The following is a 24753-nucleotide window of genomic DNA, read 5'->3' on the forward strand; positions in this document are numbered from 1 at the left end:
TATGAAAATAGAAACAAAGTTTATCAACAAGTCTTCATTTTTCTAGCCAGTCTTGCTAGTAGTCAAACTATACATCTTATGAAAAAGTCCACAGAAAAAAGAATAAAATCATCATTTCCCCAACTTATTTTATAAAATACTATATATCTTTTAAACAGTTTTCTTCCAGCTTTGCTTAGAGCAGTGGTTCTCAACCTTTCTAATGCCGCGACCCCATAATACAGTTCCCCATGTTGTGGTGACCCCCAACCACTTATACATCACCGGGTGCCAGGGGCATGGCCAAAGAAAAGGGGGGGAAAAATGGCGGACAGCCTTGTTTGGCGACCCCCGTGAAATGACCGACCCCAAATGGGGTCCCGACCCACAGATTGAGAACCACTGGCTTAGAGACTAGCATAGAGCTATGCAGAGTAAAGTCTAGAATGCAGAAATATGGTATTTTCAGACTGAAAATAAAGTTGCTCCAGACCTATTTTGATTATCACTATACCTACTCCAATCCGAAGCTAGATAAAAAGGTTAAACCTTGACCTTTTATATTTGAAGGATCCTAAAAAATCTCTATATGCAAAAATATTCTTCTATATTCATTTTAAGCTTGGAGCTTATTACATTGGAGTCTTTAGAGGGCAGAGGGGCACTTGCCATTAGAGGAATGTTTCACCGTTTGAGGAATGCTTTTGAAAATGGCATTTTGCAGAGGCGTATCAAAAGAGGCAAGATGGCAGGCCCAGCAGTGTAAGCACTGACCTTTCCTTTTGAACGTGCTTGCAGCATACATGGGAAAGGGACAGAAGTTTAGTTGCTTTGATCCACCTGCCATTTTGCCTCTAGCAACCTGTAATTGCCATGAACAAATAGCAAAATAATAGTTAACAATTTTAAGGAAATAAATGTCTTTGTATTATATATTTGATCCTTAATCTACCTTATACGATTATTGTGTTTGTAAAATTGGAGGGATTCTGACAGTAGGATAGCGTATACATGCACCAATTGAAGATCAAGATGAAGTTGATGATACTTTTATAACAAAATGAACATTTTATTTCTTTCTTGAAATTCTCTTGTAAGGGAAACTAATTAGATCAGTTCTTGTTCCCATCTACTTAATTTTTGTACATCCTTGATTTTTATTAAGGGGTATATGCTGATCACATATCAATAGTTATCATTAGGTTCAAACTGTGATTCAGTGATTTGAACAATACTCCAGTTAATCACATATTTGTTTCAAAAGTTACATAACTCAAGTATCACATAAATCAACATTACAGTTCCAGAATGCTTATGTTTGTGCCTTTCCTCTGATTGTCACAGGCAATCAAAAAAGATTGGAAGTTTTTTTAAAAAATCACAACAATCAGATAGAATAGCCCCCACTAAGAGGATTAAGTACAGTCTTCTTCAAATTGAGCTTTGTTCCTGGACTCAGTGAATAGGAGTGACCTGTCATCCAATTTCTAGCTTAGTTTTTCAAGATTAGTTCTGGTCAGCTAGACATTGCCACTCCATTGAGCCAAGGATATGGGCCATGTGCCAAAGTTTTAGATGGGGTAACTTTTCAATCAAGAAGTTTTCAAAAGTGGGGGTGCTTCTTCTTTTGCAGGTGAAAAGAAATGGGCTTTGTAAAGTTCCTTCACACATGATTAGGTTTGAATAAAAAGGAATTTGCTTTCTCCTTCAGCTATTTTAGTGAGTAATTTGTATCTTTATGCTGTAGAGATGTCCCTAAGCAGGGAATCTTTAAAAATTTCAAAAAGGCAAGGAAATTATAAGGAGTACATATAACTTTAAAGTTTTATTTCTTTAGATTTCTACTTTTCACAGAACTCACTCACAGAAGCCTTCATGGCTCATGGTTCATAGCAGGTGATAGAGTCTTCTGAGATTAACCATTTTATTTAAGGCATAACATTTTGTGGGTTGCAGTTAATTTCATCAGGTGCATGAAGCAGCTTGGCTTATGGCTGATGAGGCAGAAGGGAAAAGGGACTGGGAAGATAGGTATAAGGTTATAGGGATGGGGTTCTTTGGGAGACAACATTACAGATACTACTGACATGGCCCACCTCCTACAATATACTGTATAGACAATATAATGCATTTATAATGCATTTAAAGGAGCCTTTAGCCTGTATGGTATGATTTTGAAAGCAGTTTGTTGCAAGAAAGTGATAGCATAAGCTTCTGCTAACATAAAATGATGTACTTCACAAACATCTGCATAACAGTGATGTTACCTAGTTTGGGGTAATGAAACACCTTCAAGAAAACAGCCAAGTTCAGAGAGCACCAAGGACCCTTATTTCAACCCTGAGCTACAAATACTCTCCTTTATAAGAATGTTTTTCATTTATAAAAAGGGGATTTTGTTTTTTGACCTAGAACCTTTTTATGCCCATCATCATAACCATTCTTGTTTACATGAAGGGAAAGAACAATTACAATTTCATTTATATATGCAGATAGCATTACAAAGTAGGTATGGTTTTCTTTAAAGCAAAAAAAATCCTCAATTTCTAATTATATCTTCAGAAAGGGAGCCATTATTCTGAGGTACCTCCAAGACCACCTCCATAAATTGTGCCATCTGTGGTGAAAGAAATGTTCCCCTCTCTGCTGCCACAACTCATTTCATGCACAGTCTAGCAGCTGAATCTTATTTAACATTGGCATTGGAATAGTGTTCTGTCACAATTGGCTTATAGAACATAGGCTGTGTGTCTAATTTCATGAAGAGCTTCTATCCTTTTGTCTTTTGTCTTTTGTGAAAAATGAACTATTAACATATTTGTCTTCCTTAAATGAGGCAACATGCTATTTCATTTGCCTGAATCATAAATATGAGAATAAGCTAGCAAATGTTTGTGTTTACACTCATAAACACAAGTGTAAGCTAACCCTTTAACCTTTACTGAGTTACCAAAAGAACCCGTAGTATCTACTGTTATGTTCAGCACATTTGTTTTATTCAGTGATCTGTTAACACTTTTTGTCTTTACTTTGTATTTAGTAAAGCAGTTTCTTTAGCTATCTCATTGAGTTTCTCATTAAAAGATAAGTCTTGTTTACAGTGTTTCCTTTTTTTTTAAAGGCTCATATCTTGTCCCCTTGCCGACAGTTGAACCAACTAGCTGTGCCACTATAGGAAGCCTTTGTCGAGGTAAGAAACCAACACTAGTTTGTTGAGTCAGAATTTATTGCTACCTTTTCTTTATAGGCTTTAAGACAGGGCTTTTCAACCAGTGGTATGGGTACCATCTGTGGTACATTGGCACCTGGCAGGTGGTATGCGGCCATCCTAGAAAAGTGGTAGCAGGGGAGGGGAATGAGCTGAACTGGTGGCAGCACCGCACAAGCCTGAGCGAAAGATGGCTGGAGCTGCAGGGCTGTCAGGGCTCAGCGCCAGGCTCCAGATGGAGCTCGGCACTGATCCTGGCGCTTCTGCTGAGCCCAGAAGAAGCGCCAATCAGCTGGAATGTTGCAGTATCTCCAAGGTCTTGTGATTTACATTCAGATGCTTGGCAACTGATTCATATTTATGATGGTCACAGTGTCCCAGGGTCTTGTGAAGTGATGGCGCCCACGTCTTGGAACCAGCTCCCCCCGGAGATTAGGACTGCTCCCACCCTGTTGGTTTTCCGTAAGCTGCTTAAGACCTGGCTTTTCCGGCAGGCCTGGGGTTTATAAAAGCTGACTCCTGGATGACTGTAACTGTATTGTTTTGTTGTCATGTTTTATGTTGTTTTTATTGTTAGCCGCCCAGAGTCCTACGGGAGTGGGGCGGTTTATAAATTTTAAAAATAAAATAAATTAAAAAAATAAATAAGTGACCAAAACCTGCTGCAGCCATCCAGCAGACAGGGGAAATAAAAACCAAACACCCCCCCTACCCCACCCCCACTGCCAATCATCAACAGAAATGCTCACAACAATGAAAACCTCAGACAGGAGGAAGAACGCAGCCGGGTGTCTTGCTCGGCTGTGGCTTGGGGGGCACTTTTTTCAGTGCCATTGTAACTTTGAACACTCACTAAGCAAACTGTTGTAATTGAGGACTACCTGTACTTCATGACTTTTTTCCTTTTTTTTGTCATCAAGTTTTTGACACCTTGCTAGGCAACTGGTGGTACTCGGATGTTGCCATATCCTAAAAGTGGTACAATGGGTGAAAAGGTTGAAAAGCCCTGCTTTAAGATTTAAACGATCAGTATATTATCTATCTATCTATCTATCTATCTATCTATCTATCTATCTATCTATCTATCTATCTATCTATCTATCTATCTAATATGTATATGATAACAAATCAAATATGGAAGGAAAAGAAAAATAATTTATGTTTTCTATTACATATTTTAAATTTTGTAGATAATCAACACCTCCAGTATAAAAGGTTCTAGCCTGTTTTTTTTCCTTCATTCAGTTTGTTGCTATAGTATATTTCAGAAGTGTACTGTTTATTTTGACACAACAAGGGTATGAACAAACTAATGGATCGCAGCATTCTCCTTAAGGGTTATACAGTTTCTTCTTCTCCAGCTACAGCGATCTAACAAAGTATTCCAGAAAAGAGGGGATACGTTCACTGCAGTATGACTTGTGGTAATTTATCTTAGTTCTTGATTCATGTTTTATTCTGTATAATATAGAAATTATACATAGACTTTTTGTGGGAGGATTTTATTTTTTGAGAAGAAAGGAGAAAACCCATATTGTTCCTCTATAGACCAAGCAGTTAGGAAAGCTATTATTATTATTATTATTATTATTATTATTATTATTATTATTATTATTATTATTATTATTATTATTTTGGGGGGTTATTTCTTATATTATACAGCTCATAAAAATCAAACTTAGACATTAGAAATATATCAAAGTCTTATCTTGTTTCTTTTTCTCTACTTCTACTACTTTTTCTTTCTGCACTTTTAGTTTTTTCTTTATTTCTCATTTTCTCTCTATCTTTTTATGAATTTTCTTAATACTTTGGTTTATATTAGTTCTTAATATTGTTGTTAAACCTTTCAATAAAAATTATATATTAAAGAAAGAGGGTGTCACAACTGTTAGTTGAACATCTGTGGGACAGATTTGAATTACCCATGAGATTTTTACCCATTTATCTTTACTATTGATTGCACATCACTGCATATCTCCTTTAATATTTAGTAGTGAAAGGATAATAGATCATGAGGATTTCATTAATTTTCTGATTCATAATGACATGAGATTTGTAAGACAAGTCACATAGCTATAACACCATGTTTATACAAATTGAATGCCTTAGTAGGCATTCACAAAACAGTTATTAGATTTAATACCAATGTGTGTCTATGTGTATGTGAGAGAGATTAAATAATGTACTAAATTATTTCAATTAGAGGAATGGTTTGAGTTATATTATCTGTGAAATTACTAGTGAAGAATTTTAGTCTGAATGTTTGGAATTTTGGAGCCTCTGGCATAGACATACTTACATTTCCACTCACATTTTTGTTTTTTGTTTTTTACTTAATCACGAAGGCTTTACTACACTGCAAAGTGGGTGAAGAAAATGCTGACAGGGTGCTGCTACAGTATGTGCAGCTGGGTCGGGTATGGAATAGTCAGGTAACAATTGCAAGACTGAAGTTCAGTTTTTATTAGTCGGGTAGCTATGTCCTGCTACACTTGTGTTTTGTTGAACAGTCCTGTCTCTGTGTGATGAGAGTCTGAAGTCTCTTGAAGATTAACGACTTTCTGTCGTCCTAATCTAGCACTGAAAAAATCTAATGATGAGACTTGGGAAGTAGAAAGCAATTGTGAGCATGAATTTGTGAAAGAGATGGATGAAGTATACCCAATAATTTTGTAATTCATAAAGCAATAGAATAACAGAGTTATAAGGTGAGCTTCTGTTCTCACTTCAGCTCCTACAAACCTAGCAATTCCAAAGCATGTAAATGCAAGTAGATAAGTATGTACCACTTCAGTGGGCAGGTAACAGTGTTCCATGCACCTCAGCATATAGTCATCCTGGCCATATGGCCATGGAAACATCTTCAGACAGCACTGACTCCCTGAGCAAGGTAACAGAGATGAGCACTGCTCCCTAGAGTTGGACATGACTGTACAGGAGAAATCTTTTCCAATAGGAAGGATAGAATATCCTTGGAGCAATTATCATGTTTTGTGAGACTGTAAGGTGGAATAATATTTAATAAGAAAGAAAAGCAGAGCAGAAGGTAATTTATTCTGTTATAAATCATTTTGCAAAACATTTTCTATACGTGGAAAAATAATCAAACTTCATCATTACATTTCTAACAGTCTTTAGACAATGAACCTCCAATTTAGCAATTCATTTAGTTTAGCAATTGGACAGAATATTAACTGGTCTCAAGTTCTTCTTCTTTCAGTTGTTCCATTGAAATAAGGCTGTTTCATTTTGAGCTTGAAAAATAATGGTTTATGTGTTGTATTTCACCAATAATTTATAAATAGGGCTGAGTAAATCCTTTGAGCTTCTTGTTATGAGTTGTTTCGAATTCAGTTCAGTCTATAAATATTATCTCTTATTCTGAAGTTCTTTTAATTCTATGCTACATAGTTGAAGATACTGAAACATCAGTGATTCTGATCATTCTATAGAGAAAGTCTCAAAAATGTTATCTTTGACTCATTAATAATCAAAAATTTTAGTCATCTCTCAAATGACTTTTCAAGTATTTCAACATGGGAAGTATTTAAAGTCCAAATTTTGTGCTGTTTCTTCTCCCTTTTCCCAGAAGAAAAATTATTATTATAGGCTTACAGGTAGACATTTGTCTAACCAAGCTGAAAATAATTAGAGATTAGCTGCCATCTTCATTCCATAAGCTGTTAACTGAGTCACTCTGTAGTAGATTTATTTAAATTAAAAATGTATCTCTGCCAGTAGGTGAAATAGACTTTTTAAAAACATATTTTACTCTAAATGCGTTTGAATGAACACAGGTGAGAACATAGCTTAGTTACCATTACCTCCTTTCAGAAGTTATTTTAATGTCTTCAAATATGTCTAAAGAAATCATCCCAGACAAATTTCTTGCAGTTTGGTTAATAGATGTCATTCAGGATAGACTACAGTCCTATCTACTATCGCGACCCTACGTGAAAAGCAAGTATGCAACAACTGATTTGAAATTCCCATCATTTTCTCTAAAATTTGAAGTTTGATTCTATTTAAATAAGGGCTGTTTCATTCTGAGCTTGCAGGAAAAAATGTTTCGATTTCATGCAGTTCTGTAGTTCAGACTATGAATAGGAATAGTTACTAAACAAATATTGCAGCAGTTATGTTTTTGACTGAGCTGTTATTTAATGCATTTTTTTTCTCAAAAATATAGTCATACTAACTTATTTTTTTAATAGAATGTCTCCATCTGTTGATGTTCTTAAAAAATGAGCAGGAATCTGTTTTTGAATATTTTCAGTCATGAGTGGTACTCTTTACCAATACAAAAGACATCTGAAATTGAGGCAACTTGAAAAATAATCTTGTTGTGGTCATTTATGCGGGTATTAATCAGAAGCTGACACAATTGGCTGATAGATGCAAAGCAAATTTTATGCTATTCATAAAGGCTCCTTTTTGTCATTAAGAGAATATTATTTTGAATTTTCATACTCACAGGTGGATTACGCTGTATTTCATTTCAAACAAATAGTCTTGTTTAGCTGACAGGTTTGATATTAAATTTACAAGTCAGTGGCTCACTTGCAAACAATGTGTTCAGGATTGAAATATCTGCTTTATTAACTAATGAAAGATATTGTTTGTGTAGTATACTGTAGCAAAACTCTGAGAAAAAATTCATGTTACTTTCATTTTTTTAAAAAAAATTGCAACCATAGTAGGTTTTAGCAAAATTTCACATAAAATTACAATCCATATTAATTCAGTTCATCTCATTATAGCTAATAGCATTAATGGTCAGCATCTGCATTAGTATATTTGTTGCAGCCATTGCAAAGAAGCAAAGTAACACATTTGTCTACATTGGTCAGCAGGAAATAGTATACAGTAATGTTTGTAATTCATTGGTTCATGATTTGATTAAAAAATGTAAGAGAGGTTTTAAGCATGAATTCACCAATACACTATTGTTAAATTGTTTGTGGAGGCATTGTTTTGCCAAATGCTGTAGGTGAACAAATGAGACTTTTAAAAATATATATACCACACTGGAATTTGAAATGAGTATAACGCAAAAAATGTATATGTGTGATTTACGTTGTATGTGGATTCAGTCATTTAAAAGTCATTTCCTCTGTTTGTTTTTTCATGTTGCCTGACCTTATTAACATTCATATTCCATATAAGTTCAATTCTTTTTCATCTTTGTTACCAGCTACTGTAAGTGCAACCACTCCATCACCCACCATTACCACTAACATGCCTGATACTAACAGAACCGATAAAATAACGGATGGTAAGACATTTAATGTTATATTTTCTTTGATAGGTTACATCATTTTATCTTTTGAGCATACTTGCATTATATATGAATGTTAGATTTTGTTTCATCAAAACAAAAAGGCTTGTTTAAAGAGGCTTGTGTCAAATAACAATTTTGAATAAGCAAAATTTCCTGTGCGGAGGGAAGATTTTCTAGAAGATGTCATGTTTCTGTTTTGATTTTTTTATTATTAATCTTCAAATACTAAAGGTTTTACAAAAGCAATCTTCATGTAGTTCTCTATAGGAGTGGTTATCCAGAGTACCCTTGGGGCCAATGAAAAACAGAAAATTATTCACAAATTTCGATGAGGGTCATTAGTTGAAGTAACATCATTAAGAACAATCCAAATCCACTTGAAAGTGATTGCTACCTTTCTCCTAAAGATAAGCATGAAAAGTGACACTTCTCTTAGAATGTTGCAATATTCAAGAGTCCGTATATTTTAAGGAATATACAAAGAAGAAAGGACCAAGAGTGGACTCTTAGTTTGTCTACTCTTGCTTTAAAACATTGTCAGATTCTAGAGTTGAATATTTTCAATTGAAATTGAAATAAATGAAATAAAAATTAGATTCAAAATTATAAAGAAAGCAACAAACAGCTATATAGGTACAAGGGTGAGACGACCAAGAGAGCTACTTACAGCATAACTTGGGGTATGTATGGAGTAAGAATAAAAATATTTCACAGATAATAGATCATGTAATAGAATTTATGATAAGGAGCTCATTCAAAGAGAATTCTATGTCTTCATTCACAAACAGTAATAGTGCATAGAATAAAAGTTTGATAAGAACAGGACTGAACAAATTTCTGTCTCCTATGCACATTTTGAAAAATGTGGAAGCAGTTTTGTATAATGAACAGTTTAAGAATAAATTGCCTAAACTTCTTGTTTAATCTTTGCATATCAGAACTCAGTCTATATAATGCAGTTCCTGCTGAAATAAATGATTTCTTCATAATCAATCTCTGAGCTGTATTTAATTTCAAAGTAATTTCTTCAAGTAATTTACTTTATTTATTAATTGAATGACTTAATGTGTACAGTCCTGCAGGAAATGAAAAGTCCTGCTACAGTGGTCTTCAGAGTCAAGAGAAATGCAGCTGACTCTTCTCAACCTATTCAACATTGGCAAGAAGATTCTAAGATAAGAGGCATCAAAAACATAGGAATTATATCAACCCCAATAGTTTGGCCTATAAAACAGAGGCCTTTACACACCAGTAAATTTACAACAAATGAAAGAAAAAGTGCACCTAGTTACTTCATCACAATAACTCCTGAGGTGATACCATCTGCTTCTAGAGAAATGCAAATTAATAGCTTGGGCCCTTTCACAGAACAAGTAAATATAAATTATAATTCTTCCATCAAAGTGTCATACTTTAATAACGTTTCAGGACATTCTGAGAGCTTGTTAAATGAGAGTAGTATTTCACAGGAAACACCAACTCTCCCACTTGATCACATTAGGAATTTAGGATTCCATATTCAACAGAGTGGAAGTGTTGAGATAGAAGATTCTAGATCAAACTTATTGTTTCCTTCATTGGTGGACAAGAACACTTTTTTTGAACTTACAGAAGACCCTCAGTGGATGTTATCTCCTATCAGTTACACATTTTCTTCCGTGTATAAACATGCTAACAATTTCTTGCAGTCTTTGAGTACATGGAAGGAAAATGCAACTTATGAGTATTTTATTTCCAGAATTCCAAATGAAAACCTTTCTTCTCTTGTTCATAAATATTCTTATACATACCCTAAGGAATTAGTTAAAGAAACAATGCTTGGCTTACTAAACAAATCACTTGAAAGTGTCTACTTGCAGCCTACAAAGCGATTTCTACAAGAGGATTCTCTTAGGAATGGCTTTTACATTGTAGATGATTTACAGACTACAAAATTAAATCATGTAAGGGACTATAATTCAGTACATTTTAAAAAACAAATGTTTAAACACAGTGCAAATCCTTCTGGTTCATTACAAAACATGAAGGCCTGGTTTCCAGATGTTATGGCCAGAATCCATCCCACAGAAGTCTTCATGTCAGTGGAATATAGTAGAGAATTACATTTATCATCAGGTTTACCAAAAGCAAGAGGCAGAAATTCTGAAATTCAGCAAACTGTTTCGCCTTTATATCAAGAAACATACAATAGATCTTTTTTAAAAAGTGATTTTTTTGCATTTAATTCTCTCACTGAGCAATTAGATAATTTAGAAGTACAGGAAGGTTCATCTCTAGAAGATGAATTTGAGCTTCCGGATAAGTTCATTTCTTACAATAATGACGTATCTTCTTTTTCATTTCTATTGGAAGATGTCAAGTCAAAGTCAAAAGTGATTTCTGGAGTAGGATATGTAGAAAATAATATATCTAGCAGCCCACATAATGACATTTCTTTTCTCACAATTAATGATTCAAGTCTTCCAACACAATACATAAATACTTCATTTTGGACTATGGTTAATGATCGTCTAGAATCTACTGGAAGATATTCTTCCCTAATAGAGACAGTGTCTTTTTTCATGTCGCCTACACAAATAGATGATGATATCACCATGCAAACAGTTCCTTATAATAGACTAGTAGGCCATAATGTTTCAAAGTTATCTATTTTTACTAACATAACAGAAGAGAATTTTAGTTCAGTTTTTGCAGTGTACTCATCAGGGATTTCAGATGTTATTGAAAGAATAGCAACAAAATCAGACCCTCTTAACAAAAATGGATCAATAAATGATATTTCAGCTGTGCATGTCCCTTTAACTTCCCAGATAATAACTTTGATTCAGCCTTCCTTGCATTTACAGATAGGTACTTATGACATATTACAAGGAAGGTTTACTGATGATTTAAAAATTACTGCCAATTTAACCATGCAACAGACTATGGAGAAAATCCCAGATGATCAACTAATAACTTTTTTCCCATCTGCTGAAACATCAGCATCACCATTTTTTGAATTTTCCTGTGTAGAAGATACCTGCAAAGTTTTATTGCTAAGTCCAATACATTTTAAGGAACCAGCACATAATGTATATACAGACTTACAGATTAGTCAGCTTACAAGTGCTTCTGATTATATGAAAAGCACAGTGCATTCACATATAAATAATGCTTTTTTTGAAAAACAACATCCAAAGATACCTGATCTGTTCATAAGGACATTGCCTTTAGAAATACTGCCTACTAATAGTCATGGAACAATTGCACAATTTGGCAAACATGCAGCAACTTCAATGATTTCAGATGCTTCAACTTCACAGGATCCTCTAAATAACCTTGATCAATATTTTCTTGATTCAGAATATTTGTGGAATGAAAAGCTAGTTCAGGAAACAAGCACCATGGATGAAACATACCTTTTTCAAAATGAACATAATGATCCAAATAATTTAGAAAGCAAAGACATTCTACTTCTTCAACCTGGTCATGCAGAAGAGTTTGGTGATATGGCTCACAAAAGTATTGATACGAAAATTAAAGTTACTGTTTCAACACAAGAATCGGTTGTTTGGAAAGTGCATCATGGTTCTAGCAAGTCTATTGATGATCCCATTAAGAAAGGATTGTCTTCTTTAAATTCAAATAATGTTAGCGTGACTGATTTTTATGACCAGATAATTCCTTCATCTTTTGAAGACTTGAAATATGAAAAAATAGTAAACTATTCTTCCCTTTTGGAGCAACCCACAATTTCAGTAGTTACTGAGGTTCAGTCTTTTTTGTTGAATGAATCTACTAAGTATTTTGATGAAAACGTATCAAACATTGGACTGATATTCCATAATCACAAGTCAGAAGTTCAAAATGCAGTGGATATATTAATTCATGAAACTGATCTGACCAATATAGCACCAGAAGCAAATGAAAGTGTTGTGTTCAAAACAACATTGACTCCTAGTGGCAAATATCTTTTGACTAATTTTTTATGTAATTCCTTCATGGACCGGAACTGCCCATGTGGACCTGAGGTCAAACACAGTAGGTCAAACATGAAGCTAGATCAGTGGTTCTCAACCTGTGGGTCGGGACCCCATTTGGGGTCGAACGACCATTTCACGGGGGTCGCCAAACAACGCAGTCCACCATTTTTTTCCCCTTTTCCTTAGCTTTTATTCTACTGGCTTTTGAAAGCCAATAGAATAGACTCTCTTGAACAGAGTCTAATTCTATTGGCTTTCAAAAGCTAATAGGAATTGTCCAGGCTGTCTCTGCCCTGCTGAGCCCGCCAAAAGTCCCATTCTGCAAAAGGTGCTGCACCAGTTGAGTAGTCTCGACTTATGACCCTTTGAGTAGTCCTCAACTTACGACCGGTTGGGGGTCGCGGCATTAAAAAGGTTGAGAACCACTGAGCTAGATGTAGAATGAAAAAATGTCTATCTGCTAGATGTATAAATAGAGTTTAGAATTACTGGTACTAAACTAGACAATGCTTAACAATAGAAACATTAAAACAATAGAAGTGTATTAGAAAGCATTTATACCATATTAAAACGATCAATGATCGAAGTGTAGAACTTTAGCATCTGATTCTAATCACTACCATTCCATTTACTAATTCAAGATCTTTGAGGAGACTATTGTGACAATCAAATTACACTGTTTCTCCTATTCAATCCATGGAGATTGTTTTGTAAAAATCTAATGAAGACAAATAATTACGGTTTGATCAGAAAATATGAGAGAGAAATCATATCAAATTATCTTCTCCATATGCAGATAATTTCTACTCTCCCACTTTTCTCCACTGAGATGCTAGATCCTTGCTTCTAAACCAAAACATGGAATCTCTGTATATCTCTTTCTCTATTATATGTCTTGCTGTCCATAAAGAAAAAAGACATTGAATCTACTGAACTGTTATTTTTTCAAAACTGATTTTTCAAAATAAACAAAATCCAACAAAATGAACAGGAGAAATCACTGCCTAATATGTTTAAAAATATTTAAATAAAAACAGTTTGGTTTTATTTTTATTTTACTTAGATTACTGTAATCTAAGTATTTTGAAACAGTGATCTTAAAAATAATGTGAGTATAAATTCAATGGAAAGTATGCTTTGAATTTTTTTTAATATTGTCAATTGATAGTCTCCTGAGAGTACTAACCCGAGAAAATAATTTTTCACTCATTATTCAGCAGTGGTAGATTTGAATTAGCTCTACTATTTAGAAATAGTAGAATTTTCCCATTCAGTGTGACATAACGTAAACTATATTTTCATAAAACACACGAATAATTCCTTTCCAGGAAGATGTAAAAAAGATTTTGTGTTCATAGAGAATTGGTTCATATTTATGGTATATATTTGTCCAAATGAGTTGAAATGTTAATGAGATCATGGATTATTCATGGTTCCTCAAATATATCAATTCATACCAGAAATAGGGATATATAAATGAAAATACAAAAAAAATCCCAAATTGGGACAATAGCCACAAACGTGGAATGAAATATTGGGATTGTACAACCTATTTGTAAAGTTATTTATCTCTTTTTGATGACACATTGATTCTACTATCCCATAAACAGTTTGGTAATTATTAAAAAGTTCAGTATGACCAGTGAAATGCTGTACAATAAGAGAATCTGGATTCCATGTAGGTAATTCCTTCCCTAAATGATTCTGTTATAATTGAGCAGGTAATCTGTGGGAATTTTGTTCCCTATTCCACCTAATTATCATTTCAGGCTATAAACAGGCTCTGCTCTCTGCCCTTCTTACTTACTGGGAACCACGAGATGTTTTAAATGTGCTCCATATGACAACTAGATTTGCTTCTTTGTGTATGCTATACTTGGTATGTACAATACTATGATGAATAAGAGGAAAGATAAAATGAAAAGATACCAGTCATTGAACTTTATTCATGTAAATAATCCCTTATTGCAGTATAAGCAGTTAACAATCAAAAGAAAAGTTATAGGTCCTTCTTCAAAAATAGAATATACTTCAGTGTAACTAGTGATAATAGCATTGACAAAATTCTATCACCATTGATACCCTTAATTAATTAAAAGTTAATAAAAATATTAGAATCTCTCCCAATATCTAGCATCTTATTATATATTAATAAAAATGTACAAATGTAGAAAAATGTATGTTTCTATGTGTTTAGATATAACATATTCAAACACAAACACATTCATGATAATAATGTTATTAAAGATACGCTCATTCAAATAAATAATTATGAACTGTAACAAATTATTACGTATTTTCATGTTAACATAATGAATTATAAGATAAAGCTCAAGTACTCCTGAAAAGAAAAATAACAGCATTGTATTCATATAAATTATGATTAAAAATATGAAAAAACTGAAGCGGTCTCCTTTACTCTTAGTGCAAATATTTCTATACAGCTCCAATATATATGTTAAGATAATGTCTATAATAATATCAAAATATTTTCAGTTTGAGCCACTGAGCGCTTTAGTTGGCATAGTCCTATCAAAGAAATAGGGTATATGCTTGCAGGATAAGCCAATCTGCATTTTTAATTTTTTTTTTAAATTTAAGGGTCTACTCTTCTGTAGATGGACTTATCTGCAAGTATATACGAGATATACACATATTATAAAAATATTACCATATATATTTTTGCTGATAAGCCCATCCATCGATAAGCCAAACATAATATTGACACCTAAAATTCTTGCCTTATATCTGAGTACATAATGTAGTACATGTCCACAGTCATAAAAACACCTTTGGAAGTCCTCTGTTATTTGATTCACACCTTAAAGTCAAAGAGTTTACTACTTTGGATATGCATTGGATTTGTCTAAAGCTTGAATTCTGTGGAGAACTTATATTAATTTTTATTCTTCATTCCTCATTTTATTTCCTCCTTTTTCAGATTCTTATCTGACCAATTGTGTATCAGTCAGCTAACAAATTATTTATTTAATAGGATAGTTGAGAGGTTATTCTTTTTTTGTCCTTCTACTTCAACCCCCAACAATGATCTCTCCCAGGGTTCCTTACATATATTAATAAACCCTTAAGCTATATGTTTGAAAAAAAAATCTATAATCCTGATCTATTACTGTAAGATATAGTATATCAAGACATTTAAGCACATTTGTAAAAAAAAAGTTTTAAAGATATTTAATAAACAAAACCCCAATATGCTGTTTTTTATAAAATTGAATACCTTCATAATACTGTAATTTTCCTGAAAAGTTCATCTCATACTGAAAAAAACAATAAAAGTTATAGTAACATTTGCTTTTCCCATTTCATACTAAATTATGAAATATAATTGGGTCAGTTCAATGGGGATTTGATTATTTTTAAAGCTCCTGATTAAAAATTAAAGCCAGTTTTCAAAGCATTATCAGTGTTGTGTCTTGGTGAGAATTTTATAGATTAATATAAAATAAGAGTCATAATTCTGACATTTACATTGTTTTTGTAATGCCTAGGTAGATTATACTACAGAATAGACTTTACTGTCTATAAAATCAAAGAAGATACAGAGCCAAACATTCAGAATGTAATTACAGAATGGGTAAGTTAGGCTACTTTTCAAACCATTGTATATACATTTTAAGTGTGCTTTTGAAGATGTTACTTAAATATTTTTTAAAATATTTAAAAGTATGATATTTAAAATTTTAAATATTAATTTTTAAAAAGCATGATTCAGAACTGGTAATTTCTAGATTATTTGTTCAAATGTACATACTGTTCATCTGAAATACTGCTTTTTATTCTGATCTTTCAAAATCTATAGAGATTAAGCAGCCACCATCCTTTTAGCTTTTCAGAAAGCCATCAAGACCTGGCTTTTAACCCAGGCATTGGAGTAGAGTGAGGATATTTGGAGTTGATTGTGAGGCATCTCAAGGAGATGATTGAGGCACCATGTTTGTTTCGGTATTGTGATTTTTATAGTTCTGAGCATTATTATTGTTGTGAGCTTCTCAGAATTAAAACAATTAAAAGAATTAATCTTTTAAATTAATTTAGGCAGATAATAGTTTTGCTTTTTAAGATTAACCTGAACAATAAAGTAAAATAAAGACTTATCAGCAATAAATTAAAGTAAAATCAAGAAATGTACCATAGACTAGAATAACAGTGTAGGTGTTGGAGAAGGTGCGGGAGGGAGAGAGGAAGGAGAAAAGAAAAAGAAAGAAAAGAGAGAGAGAGAGAGAGAGAGAGAGAAAGAGAAAGAAAGAAAGTATATGACATATCTATACCTACAAGGTTCATAATTATGCAGGCAATAGTTTTCTCTGTGACACTGCATAGAATTGAAAGTTGGACTTTGAAGAAGCAGGATAGAAGAGTATCAACCTTTGTGAAATTAGGTGTTGGAAAAGAGTTCCTAGAATATTCTGGCTAGCTAGGTAAACAAACAAGTGGATCATGAAAAAAACCCAATCCAAAGTTTACCCTTAAGGTACAAAATTCACGAAATGATACACTTAAGGACCATATATGACCAAAGAAGAAAACCTGTCTATGTGGTTGACAACAACTAGAGGGCATTCAATAAGAAAAGGTGCATAGATGCAATGTTAGTAGATACTGTCTAATGATTAAAACTTCCATTAATTTGGTGCAAAATTAATTATATCATAATAAATATTATATAATTTATCAGATTTAACCATTTTATTTTAACATATTTTTGAGGGGGACCATTTTAATAATTGCTCCATTTTTTGGAGCCCATCTGGATAACAAGATTTTGTGCTTCACAAATTTTAGGATCAAGGCATACTAAACAAAGATATTTTTGTCCACCCTTGAAAGCTGCCAAATATATTTGGTTATTAATAGATAAGCGATAACCTTTCAAATTCCATCTGAAATTAGTACAGTAGAATAATCCAAATTTGAAAATACCAGGGAAGATGTTTGACTAGATTCATGATCTATACAAGAGATCACTTGATATCTGTTGAAAATAATTTAAGTATGATACTCTATTGAGAATGTATAGAATTGAAATTTTATGAAGTAGAATATTGACCTGAGGCTCTAGCAACTTCTAAGTAACTTGCAGTTTTAACTAAAAGATGCAGTACCTGAACCAAACCCAAAATTTCCAATTTATAGGGAATTTAAATGGAAAATGAAAGTTAGCATTAGTTAAATGTCTGAACTGTGGAATGAAGGATTGGAATATCCAATTTTGCAGTCAGTAGGTCCAGATATGAAGAAACCTGAATTTAAAATGAAATTAATTTACCAGAAAATATTTTATGTTTATTAGACCTTATATGTCAGTTCAGTTTTGGGAAGAAATTGGTACCTTAACCATTACATCAAACTGGGCTCTGTCTTTTGTCACTTCGAGTTTATTTTTTCACCACCATCTATGTAGGTTTATTCTCATTGTATAATCACAAGGTTTTTGATGGTGATGGTGGTGATATAGGTTTTTTTAATTCACTGTTAAATATGTTTTTAAAGGTTTACCAGTTGCTAAGGTCAAATGGAATCTAGATTAATAATGTTTGAATTTATTTATTAAATTTATTTGCTAGCCATCTTGCCACAGGGTTATAAAATTTATAGGCTATAAGGTTATAAATTTGCCAAGAGAGCCATTGAGATATTGTTTAAGTGAGAACCCCAGCTAAGACTTCTGCATGGAGATTTTTTCCTCGTATTTAGATTTCTGTCACTACTTTTAAGGATTAATAACAAAGATTTTGACTGTTATCTAATCCAGGTTCATGTCTCAGTTAGAGAGTAATAGTCTTCTATTAGTGCTTTATATTGATAGTGAAGGTATAGGTTAGGAAGAGAACTTTCTTACTAAGACATACTGCCATGCACTTTAGAATTCTTGATTTTCTGCACCTAACCTTGCTTTCCCTAACATGTTGTTCTGTGCCTTACCTTTTAAAGACTATTTTTTTCTACAATTAACTCACAAGAACAAAAGGAAATGTATGAACTGCTTATGGGTCTAGTAAAAGTAAGGGCAGAAATACTGTATATAGCATTTCTTTGGCTTATTATTTTTTTTACACTTTCTGTACTTTCCACCACAACATGAAAGGGAACAGCATGAATGATATGCTGGTGATGGTGATTATCATAATGATGATCATATGAAAATAAACTCAGATTCTATGAAGATAAATTCATACAAAATGAATTTAATGCAAAAAATAAAAGTTCCAACAATTTTATGCATTTTAACCTTTGCTCTGTTTTCCTGTTTTCTAGTTAATTCAGACCATGGGGAATTGGAATTACAATGTATGTGTGGTGGATGTAAGGTAGGTGCTTGCTTGACAGGATAGAAAGGAAATTTGCAGAAGGCACTTTTCTGAAAAATATGTGTTTTGTTTTTCTAGTGTTGAACCAAGTTCAATAAAAACCGCCTCAAGAGGAAAGAGAAGTATTGATCAAAGGTAAAATTGTGAGAAATTCTTGTTACAAAAACGCTGAAATAATTCTAGCAGTTTTGTTCCATTTATCAAATGCTAATTGGATTTATATTTGTCAAATAACTTTGCCTGGTAATTATATGAGACATATTTCCCAAAACATACCTTATTTTCCAGTGTATTAGATGACTTGGCGTATAAGACGACCCCCGACTTCAAGCCGATTTGTATGCTTTAGAAAGTCGTCTTCTTTGCCGGAAAATACGGCATTTCAAGCTACTCTTTAGTTATCAGTTTAAGAGCTAATGTCATAATTCCTTTTCGGAAGAGTCATGTTCTAGAAAAGATAAAAAGAAAGTTTAGGAAGCATCCAGGAGTTCCATTTATGAAAGATGTCAGTTGATGCGTTTTATAAGGAACCTACTACATACTTCCTGAAATCTGTTGTACACATATAGATAGTCCTTGATTTAAGACCACAGTTGTGCTTAAAATTTCCATTGCTAAGCAAGACAGTTATTAAGAGAGTTTTGCCCCATTTTATGAGCTTTCTTGCCACAGTTGTTACGTGAATGACTGTAATTGTTAAGTTTTTATGGTTGTTAAATGAATCTGACTTCTTTGTTGACTTTGTTTGTCAGAAGATCTCAAAAGGTGATCACATGATCCTGGGACACTGTGATCATCATAAATACATGCCAGTTGCCAAGCATCTGAATTTTAGTCTCATGACCATGGGAATGCTGCAATGATCATAAGTGTGAAAAACATGTCACTTTTTGTAATTTTAGTCACTAAACCAATGGCCATGAGGACTACCTGTATATATTAGCATCATACAGCACCACAGGTGAAATGTTAATAAATAACTACAATAATATGAATGTTCCACTAAATTTCATTTTTCGCTGCAAAGTAACACGGCTATCCCACTGGAAACAGTTTTAGTATTTCAAGATCAAATTATATTTGCCTTCATTCGTGAGTTTTAGCATTGTTTGTTTTCTCAAAGACTGACAACTGAACTAGAGTTAGGGAAGAGTTCTCATAGAATATTAAACTCTGGAATGGCTTGACGAAGTGGTTTGTTCATCTTACATCACTTAGTAATTTCTATTAAAGTTATCAAAAGCTCTTAATGTTCAGATTGCATTGATCATACATTGGTGACAGATGTATGTTTGCCAGTTCCTGAACCACATGGTGCTTTTGCACCTGGAGCAGCATAATAAAAAGATCTCTGGACAATAGTGAAGTGACAACACATTGTAAATATATTATTAATTTTTGAATAAATTCAATGTTTTCTCAGTTGTTACTGTAATGAAATGTCTAATTTTTCAGGAGTCCTGTTTCCCAATTAAATGATATCTATTGGAAAGCAAAGAGAATAATTTTTAAAATCATCATCGTTTGCATTTAATCTCTATATTTGCCCTCGATATAACTGATGCCATGTCGTTTTTGACATCCCAGTAAAGCCACACATTTCTGTTCCTGCTGCTGCTGCTGTTTTTCCCCGAAAGATCATTCATATCCTAGGTGTAACCATATGAGCAAGTCTAGGTCAGATGGGTAAGATGTGTATTACAAAGGGGCTCCCTTTTTTTCTGTTTCTGAATTCCCCATTTTATTTTGCAAATTGCATTGTTGCCTTTGATGTTATTTACCAGCTCAATAAATATGCGCTTGCTGCACATTCTTACTACAAGGAATGACCATTCCTGTAACAAATAACAGCAAATCTAATCAAACAAAACTTTCTGTTACATTTAACAGTGTATTATAGAACTATTTCCTAAAACTGCATTTTTAAAAAATATGATAATAGGAAGAACTAGTATTTTTGGGTAATAAAATCAGTAATTTTGTTTTATAGTGCAAAATTAAATATCACTTTTATATGCTTTGGTACTGACTGATTTATCTGATCATTAAAACATGCTATAACAAGCAATAAACTAGGTGTTGTTGGCTTCCTTTGAGCTTGATTAATATTAGTTGTTACATTGAACCTAGTTAAGATTAAGTACGAGGAAGTAAAAGAAGTGGAAATTTCAAGTCTTCTTTGCGATCCCCATGTATTCTCCTGGGATTACTTCTTTTAGAAAGACTTCATTATTAGCTGTGATACCATAGGAAAAAAATCTCATAAGAAGAAAACAGGATGTTCCAATATGGCATATGTAAATTGATGAATTGGTGAGTCCATTAATAGGATTGGTTGATTAATTAATTATTTTTGTGAATTAAATTACACTGATCATATTTAAATGCCTTATTATTATACTATATTCTGATTCAGCATTTTTTTTTTGCAGTTTTGAGGTCCGTGCTCTTTTAGCTTACAATTCTACCGACAATGTAAATTTAGAAGAACAAACCATTAGGAAGAAACTTGAAAACAGCAATATCACAGACAACTTGAAACTCCATGACGTGAAAGTTCATTCAATAGGTAAGGACAGAGTTTTTGTTTTTGCTGCATTCTCATTTTATTACTATTAGATTAAATATCAATATTGCAAATATTAATATTGTGATCACTATTAGTGTATAAGAACAATACGTTTTAACAAGTAACTGTATTTTAAACATACTGTTTCAGTTTATAATTTTATGTACTGTACTATGCTTTAAGGAATTAACTATTCTACATTGACCAGATAAGCAGAAGACATTAAAATAGTGAAGTCAGTTGCAACAGATGAGAAATCAAAATTAATAGATTTAATAGTTCTGTTCATGGTTTGAAAATAATCTACAGTATAAGAAGTGGTTCAGACCATGCACAATTGCAAGCAGAGCTGTTCATTCATTCATTATTGTCATTTTTCAGGTTCCTTTGTGAGTCTGAAAAAATGCCATTATATTAAGAATTATATTGAAAACATATACCTTTAATGCTTCAATGAATATTAGAAGATTGATTGTACTGGTCTGAAATCCAAAACACTTTTTCCAAATTATTTTCAAAGCATGCAGTTCACGGATGTTCTTCAAGTTCACCTTTAACTTAGCCCTGGTAGAAACGGTACAGCAGAAACAAAATAATGGGGAAACTGAGGCTTCTTGAAACCATTTGCACTTGTTTCCTCACAGATTAACAGAATGAGTAAAAACTATTTATGATTGAGAAAAGTTCTGTATACTTTTGTGTTGAATCTTTATTCTCAGTACCTTGTGCCCTATGACCCATGCCACAAGAAACAAGGACATTATGCAAAGGATTTGGTGGCTGATCTGGGAAGGAATTAACATCTGGGACAATGGCCCTAGAATAGTACTGCAAAATAGTAATGGAATTCGGGCAAAGCCAGATCAGAGTTAGTTTGACTAAAATGGGCCAATACCTGAGCAATACCCTAACTTAGAGACAATAGGACTGAGCAACATAATGAGCTTTGAATATCACATTGCAAGCCACCAATTCAGATCCAAGGAGATTTGGAATCATTTGTTGTTCAGTCCTGATCCACACATTCCTGATTTGTTATGAGTTATCATATTATAAATTAGTTTAAAATGTATAGATTTTTTTTAAAAAAAACCACGGATACTAATTTCTCTCTGATTCTAGATGATTTTTGTCTCTAATTGGAAAATACATTTGTATTCAGTGATGTACATTTTGTTTCATAAATGCTCATCCCATTAGGTCAGTGTTTCCCAAACTTGACAATTTTAAGGCATGTGGACTTCAACTCCCAGAATTCCACAGCCAGCGTTGCTGGCTGTGGAATTCTGGGAGTTGAAGTCCTCATGCCTTAAAATTGTCAAGTTTGGGAAACACTGCATTAGGTATTTGTAAGTAAAAATAACTTGGTATAAAATTAAACCTGACTCATTCAGATCAGTCTAACAACTTTTACTAGGAAGCTAAAGTGTTAATGGTTGTTTTTTGTTCATTTGGTTGGTTGGTTGGTTGGTTGGTTCACTGCTTTTCATTTGCTCTTGTAGAAAACTGTGAGGCTCAGGAACAGCCTCTAAATTACTTTTGGAAAGAAACCGGGCCAGAAGAGACTGCCACCACTAACTGCTATGACAGCTCTACCCAGATTGCATCACGAACATGGTAACAACTCAGAGATCACGAGATGCTTAGTAGTGAGACTGAGATGAGGTATACTACGGATATAATTTAAAAGTGACAGATATAGGTTTTTAAAAGTAAAGAAGCAAAAGATACAAAGGATTTAAAATAACACAGAAGGACTATGTGATTTCATAAAAACATCCATATATTGATTGCCAATATTTTCTGTTCTATCTTAGTTTTCTAAACCTGAAAAATTATACATCTCATTGGGGTATTCCTGATCTTAGAAACTGCACAGGTAAGGGTTTGTGTATCTGCCCCATCTATTTGTGTATTTGTGTATCTGCTCCATCCATTTGAAATATTTCTTTTCCAAGCTTCAAACACCTCTGGGCCTCACCAAGAAAAGTTTTTAGATATTAGTCATTAATATAAAATTATTTAATGCTTTACTGAAGAATTGCACCGTTTTGTTAGACTCTAAAGCACAATCAATGTTTATTTTAGATATATACAGCAAACAACATGTGTTTATATAGCATAAATATTTAAATTTACTCAGAATATTCTATCAGATTTAGTTTTTGTTTTTTTTATTATTCCTACTGAAGAAAAATCAGAATATTTTTAGCATTTGGCCATGGGAACTTGGCCAAAATCCTCTCACTCCGTTGTTTATTACCGTAGCACCACATGAATAATTTGGGTGGCAGTCCCGCTGACTAGGACTAGACTCCCATCCTGCAGAAAAATGGCTTTAAAGATAAAGAATCTCACCCATAAGATAGGTCTATTGATACAATTGAAGCAGCTATCAAATCAGAACAGCCTGTTTCCCCCTCTCACCTGTCATCTTTAAAGAGCATCTTTAGATTTGTTAAACACTTTTAGGCATTCATTTAGCACAGAGGTTCGCAACCTTTTTGGTCACCAGGGACTGGTTCTGTGGAGAGAGGTTTTTCCACAGATCGGAGAGTGCATAGTTTTGTGTGCTACCTTCATCCCATGAATTGTTTGTGCGGATTGGTTGCTGGCATGCCGCGGCATGGTACTGGTCCACAGACCAGGGGTTGGGGACCCCTGATTTAGCATATTAACACTAATAAACTAATCTCTGTCCTCAGATATTTCAGCTACCATGTACATTATGCAGTGCCATAAGCAGTGGATAGAATTTTATAACACAATACAAAACCAACACCAACACCAAAATCATACTAGCTGATAGGCAGAACAAATGAATATGAACCCAAAGAATGAAAGAAAGAATCAGACCCAGCAGAGTCTGAAAGAGGCAAACAACACTGAGCAAACTGTCCAAAGCCATCTCCAATCTCCATTTTTAATGGCACTCTGGAAGCTCTATTACAGCAGTACACACTAGGTACATACACATCCTGATCCTCGATAAACATGCTATTAATTGGAAAGGAACTTTTTCTGGGACTAACTGGCATATATTCTTTCTTTGTGTGCTTTCAGAAAATGCTGCTGACATAGCCAATCAGCTACTAAATCTTACAGGAGAAGGGCAGCAGTTGACTTCAGACAAAGTCAATGATGTGATCCAGAAACTAAAAAAAATTGTGAATGATGAAGAAATTAATGAATCTTTGGGTTCTACTGTGATGACAATATTTTCTAATATTTTAACTAGTTCTGATAATGTATTGGCTGCATCATCTTCCGAGTAAGTGTTACTGGAAGAGGATCTGAGTGTTATGCAGAGTTTTTTTAAAATGTTTATATATTGGTAGTCCATGAAGGACATACAAACCATGTGAAACTTTATCTGCATTTTATAATTAACTCCTCAAGTGAATTATTCAAATCATTAAAGA

The 24753-nt window shown here is 33.4% G+C and overlaps 1 protein-coding gene across 5 annotated transcripts in view; it reads left to right on the forward strand.

Annotated features, from left to right (window-relative positions):
* ADGRG6 (adhesion G protein-coupled receptor G6) overlaps nucleotides 1-24753 on the forward strand; it is a 96859-nt gene that overhangs the window by 38721 nt on the left and 33385 nt on the right. For 4 of the 5 annotated variants that reach the window (XM_039346810.1, XM_039346809.1, XM_039346808.1 and 1 more), the window contains exons 5-13: nucleotides 3101-3169; nucleotides 8385-8465; nucleotides 15943-16028; nucleotides 18710-18762; nucleotides 18841-18897; nucleotides 21195-21331; nucleotides 22834-22948; nucleotides 23149-23210; nucleotides 24395-24602. In XM_039346810.1, coding sequence (XP_039202744.1) covers nucleotides 3101-3169; nucleotides 8385-8465; nucleotides 15943-16028; nucleotides 18710-18762; nucleotides 18841-18897; nucleotides 21195-21331; nucleotides 22834-22948; nucleotides 23149-23210; nucleotides 24395-24602 — 868 coding nt within the window. The remainder of the gene's footprint in view (nucleotides 1-3100; nucleotides 3170-8384; nucleotides 8466-15942; nucleotides 16029-18709; nucleotides 18763-18840; nucleotides 18898-21194; nucleotides 21332-22833; nucleotides 22949-23148; nucleotides 23211-24394; nucleotides 24603-24753) is intronic. The other variant, XM_039346811.1, reaches the window with a different exon arrangement.

The sequence above is a fragment of the Crotalus tigris genome, unplaced genomic scaffold, assembly GCF_016545835.1.
Source record: "Crotalus tigris isolate CLP2741 ecotype Arizona unplaced genomic scaffold, ASM1654583v1 scf7180000018030.5226217, whole genome shotgun sequence".
NCBI classification, from domain to species: Eukaryota; Metazoa; Chordata; class Lepidosauria; order Squamata; family Viperidae; genus Crotalus; species Crotalus tigris.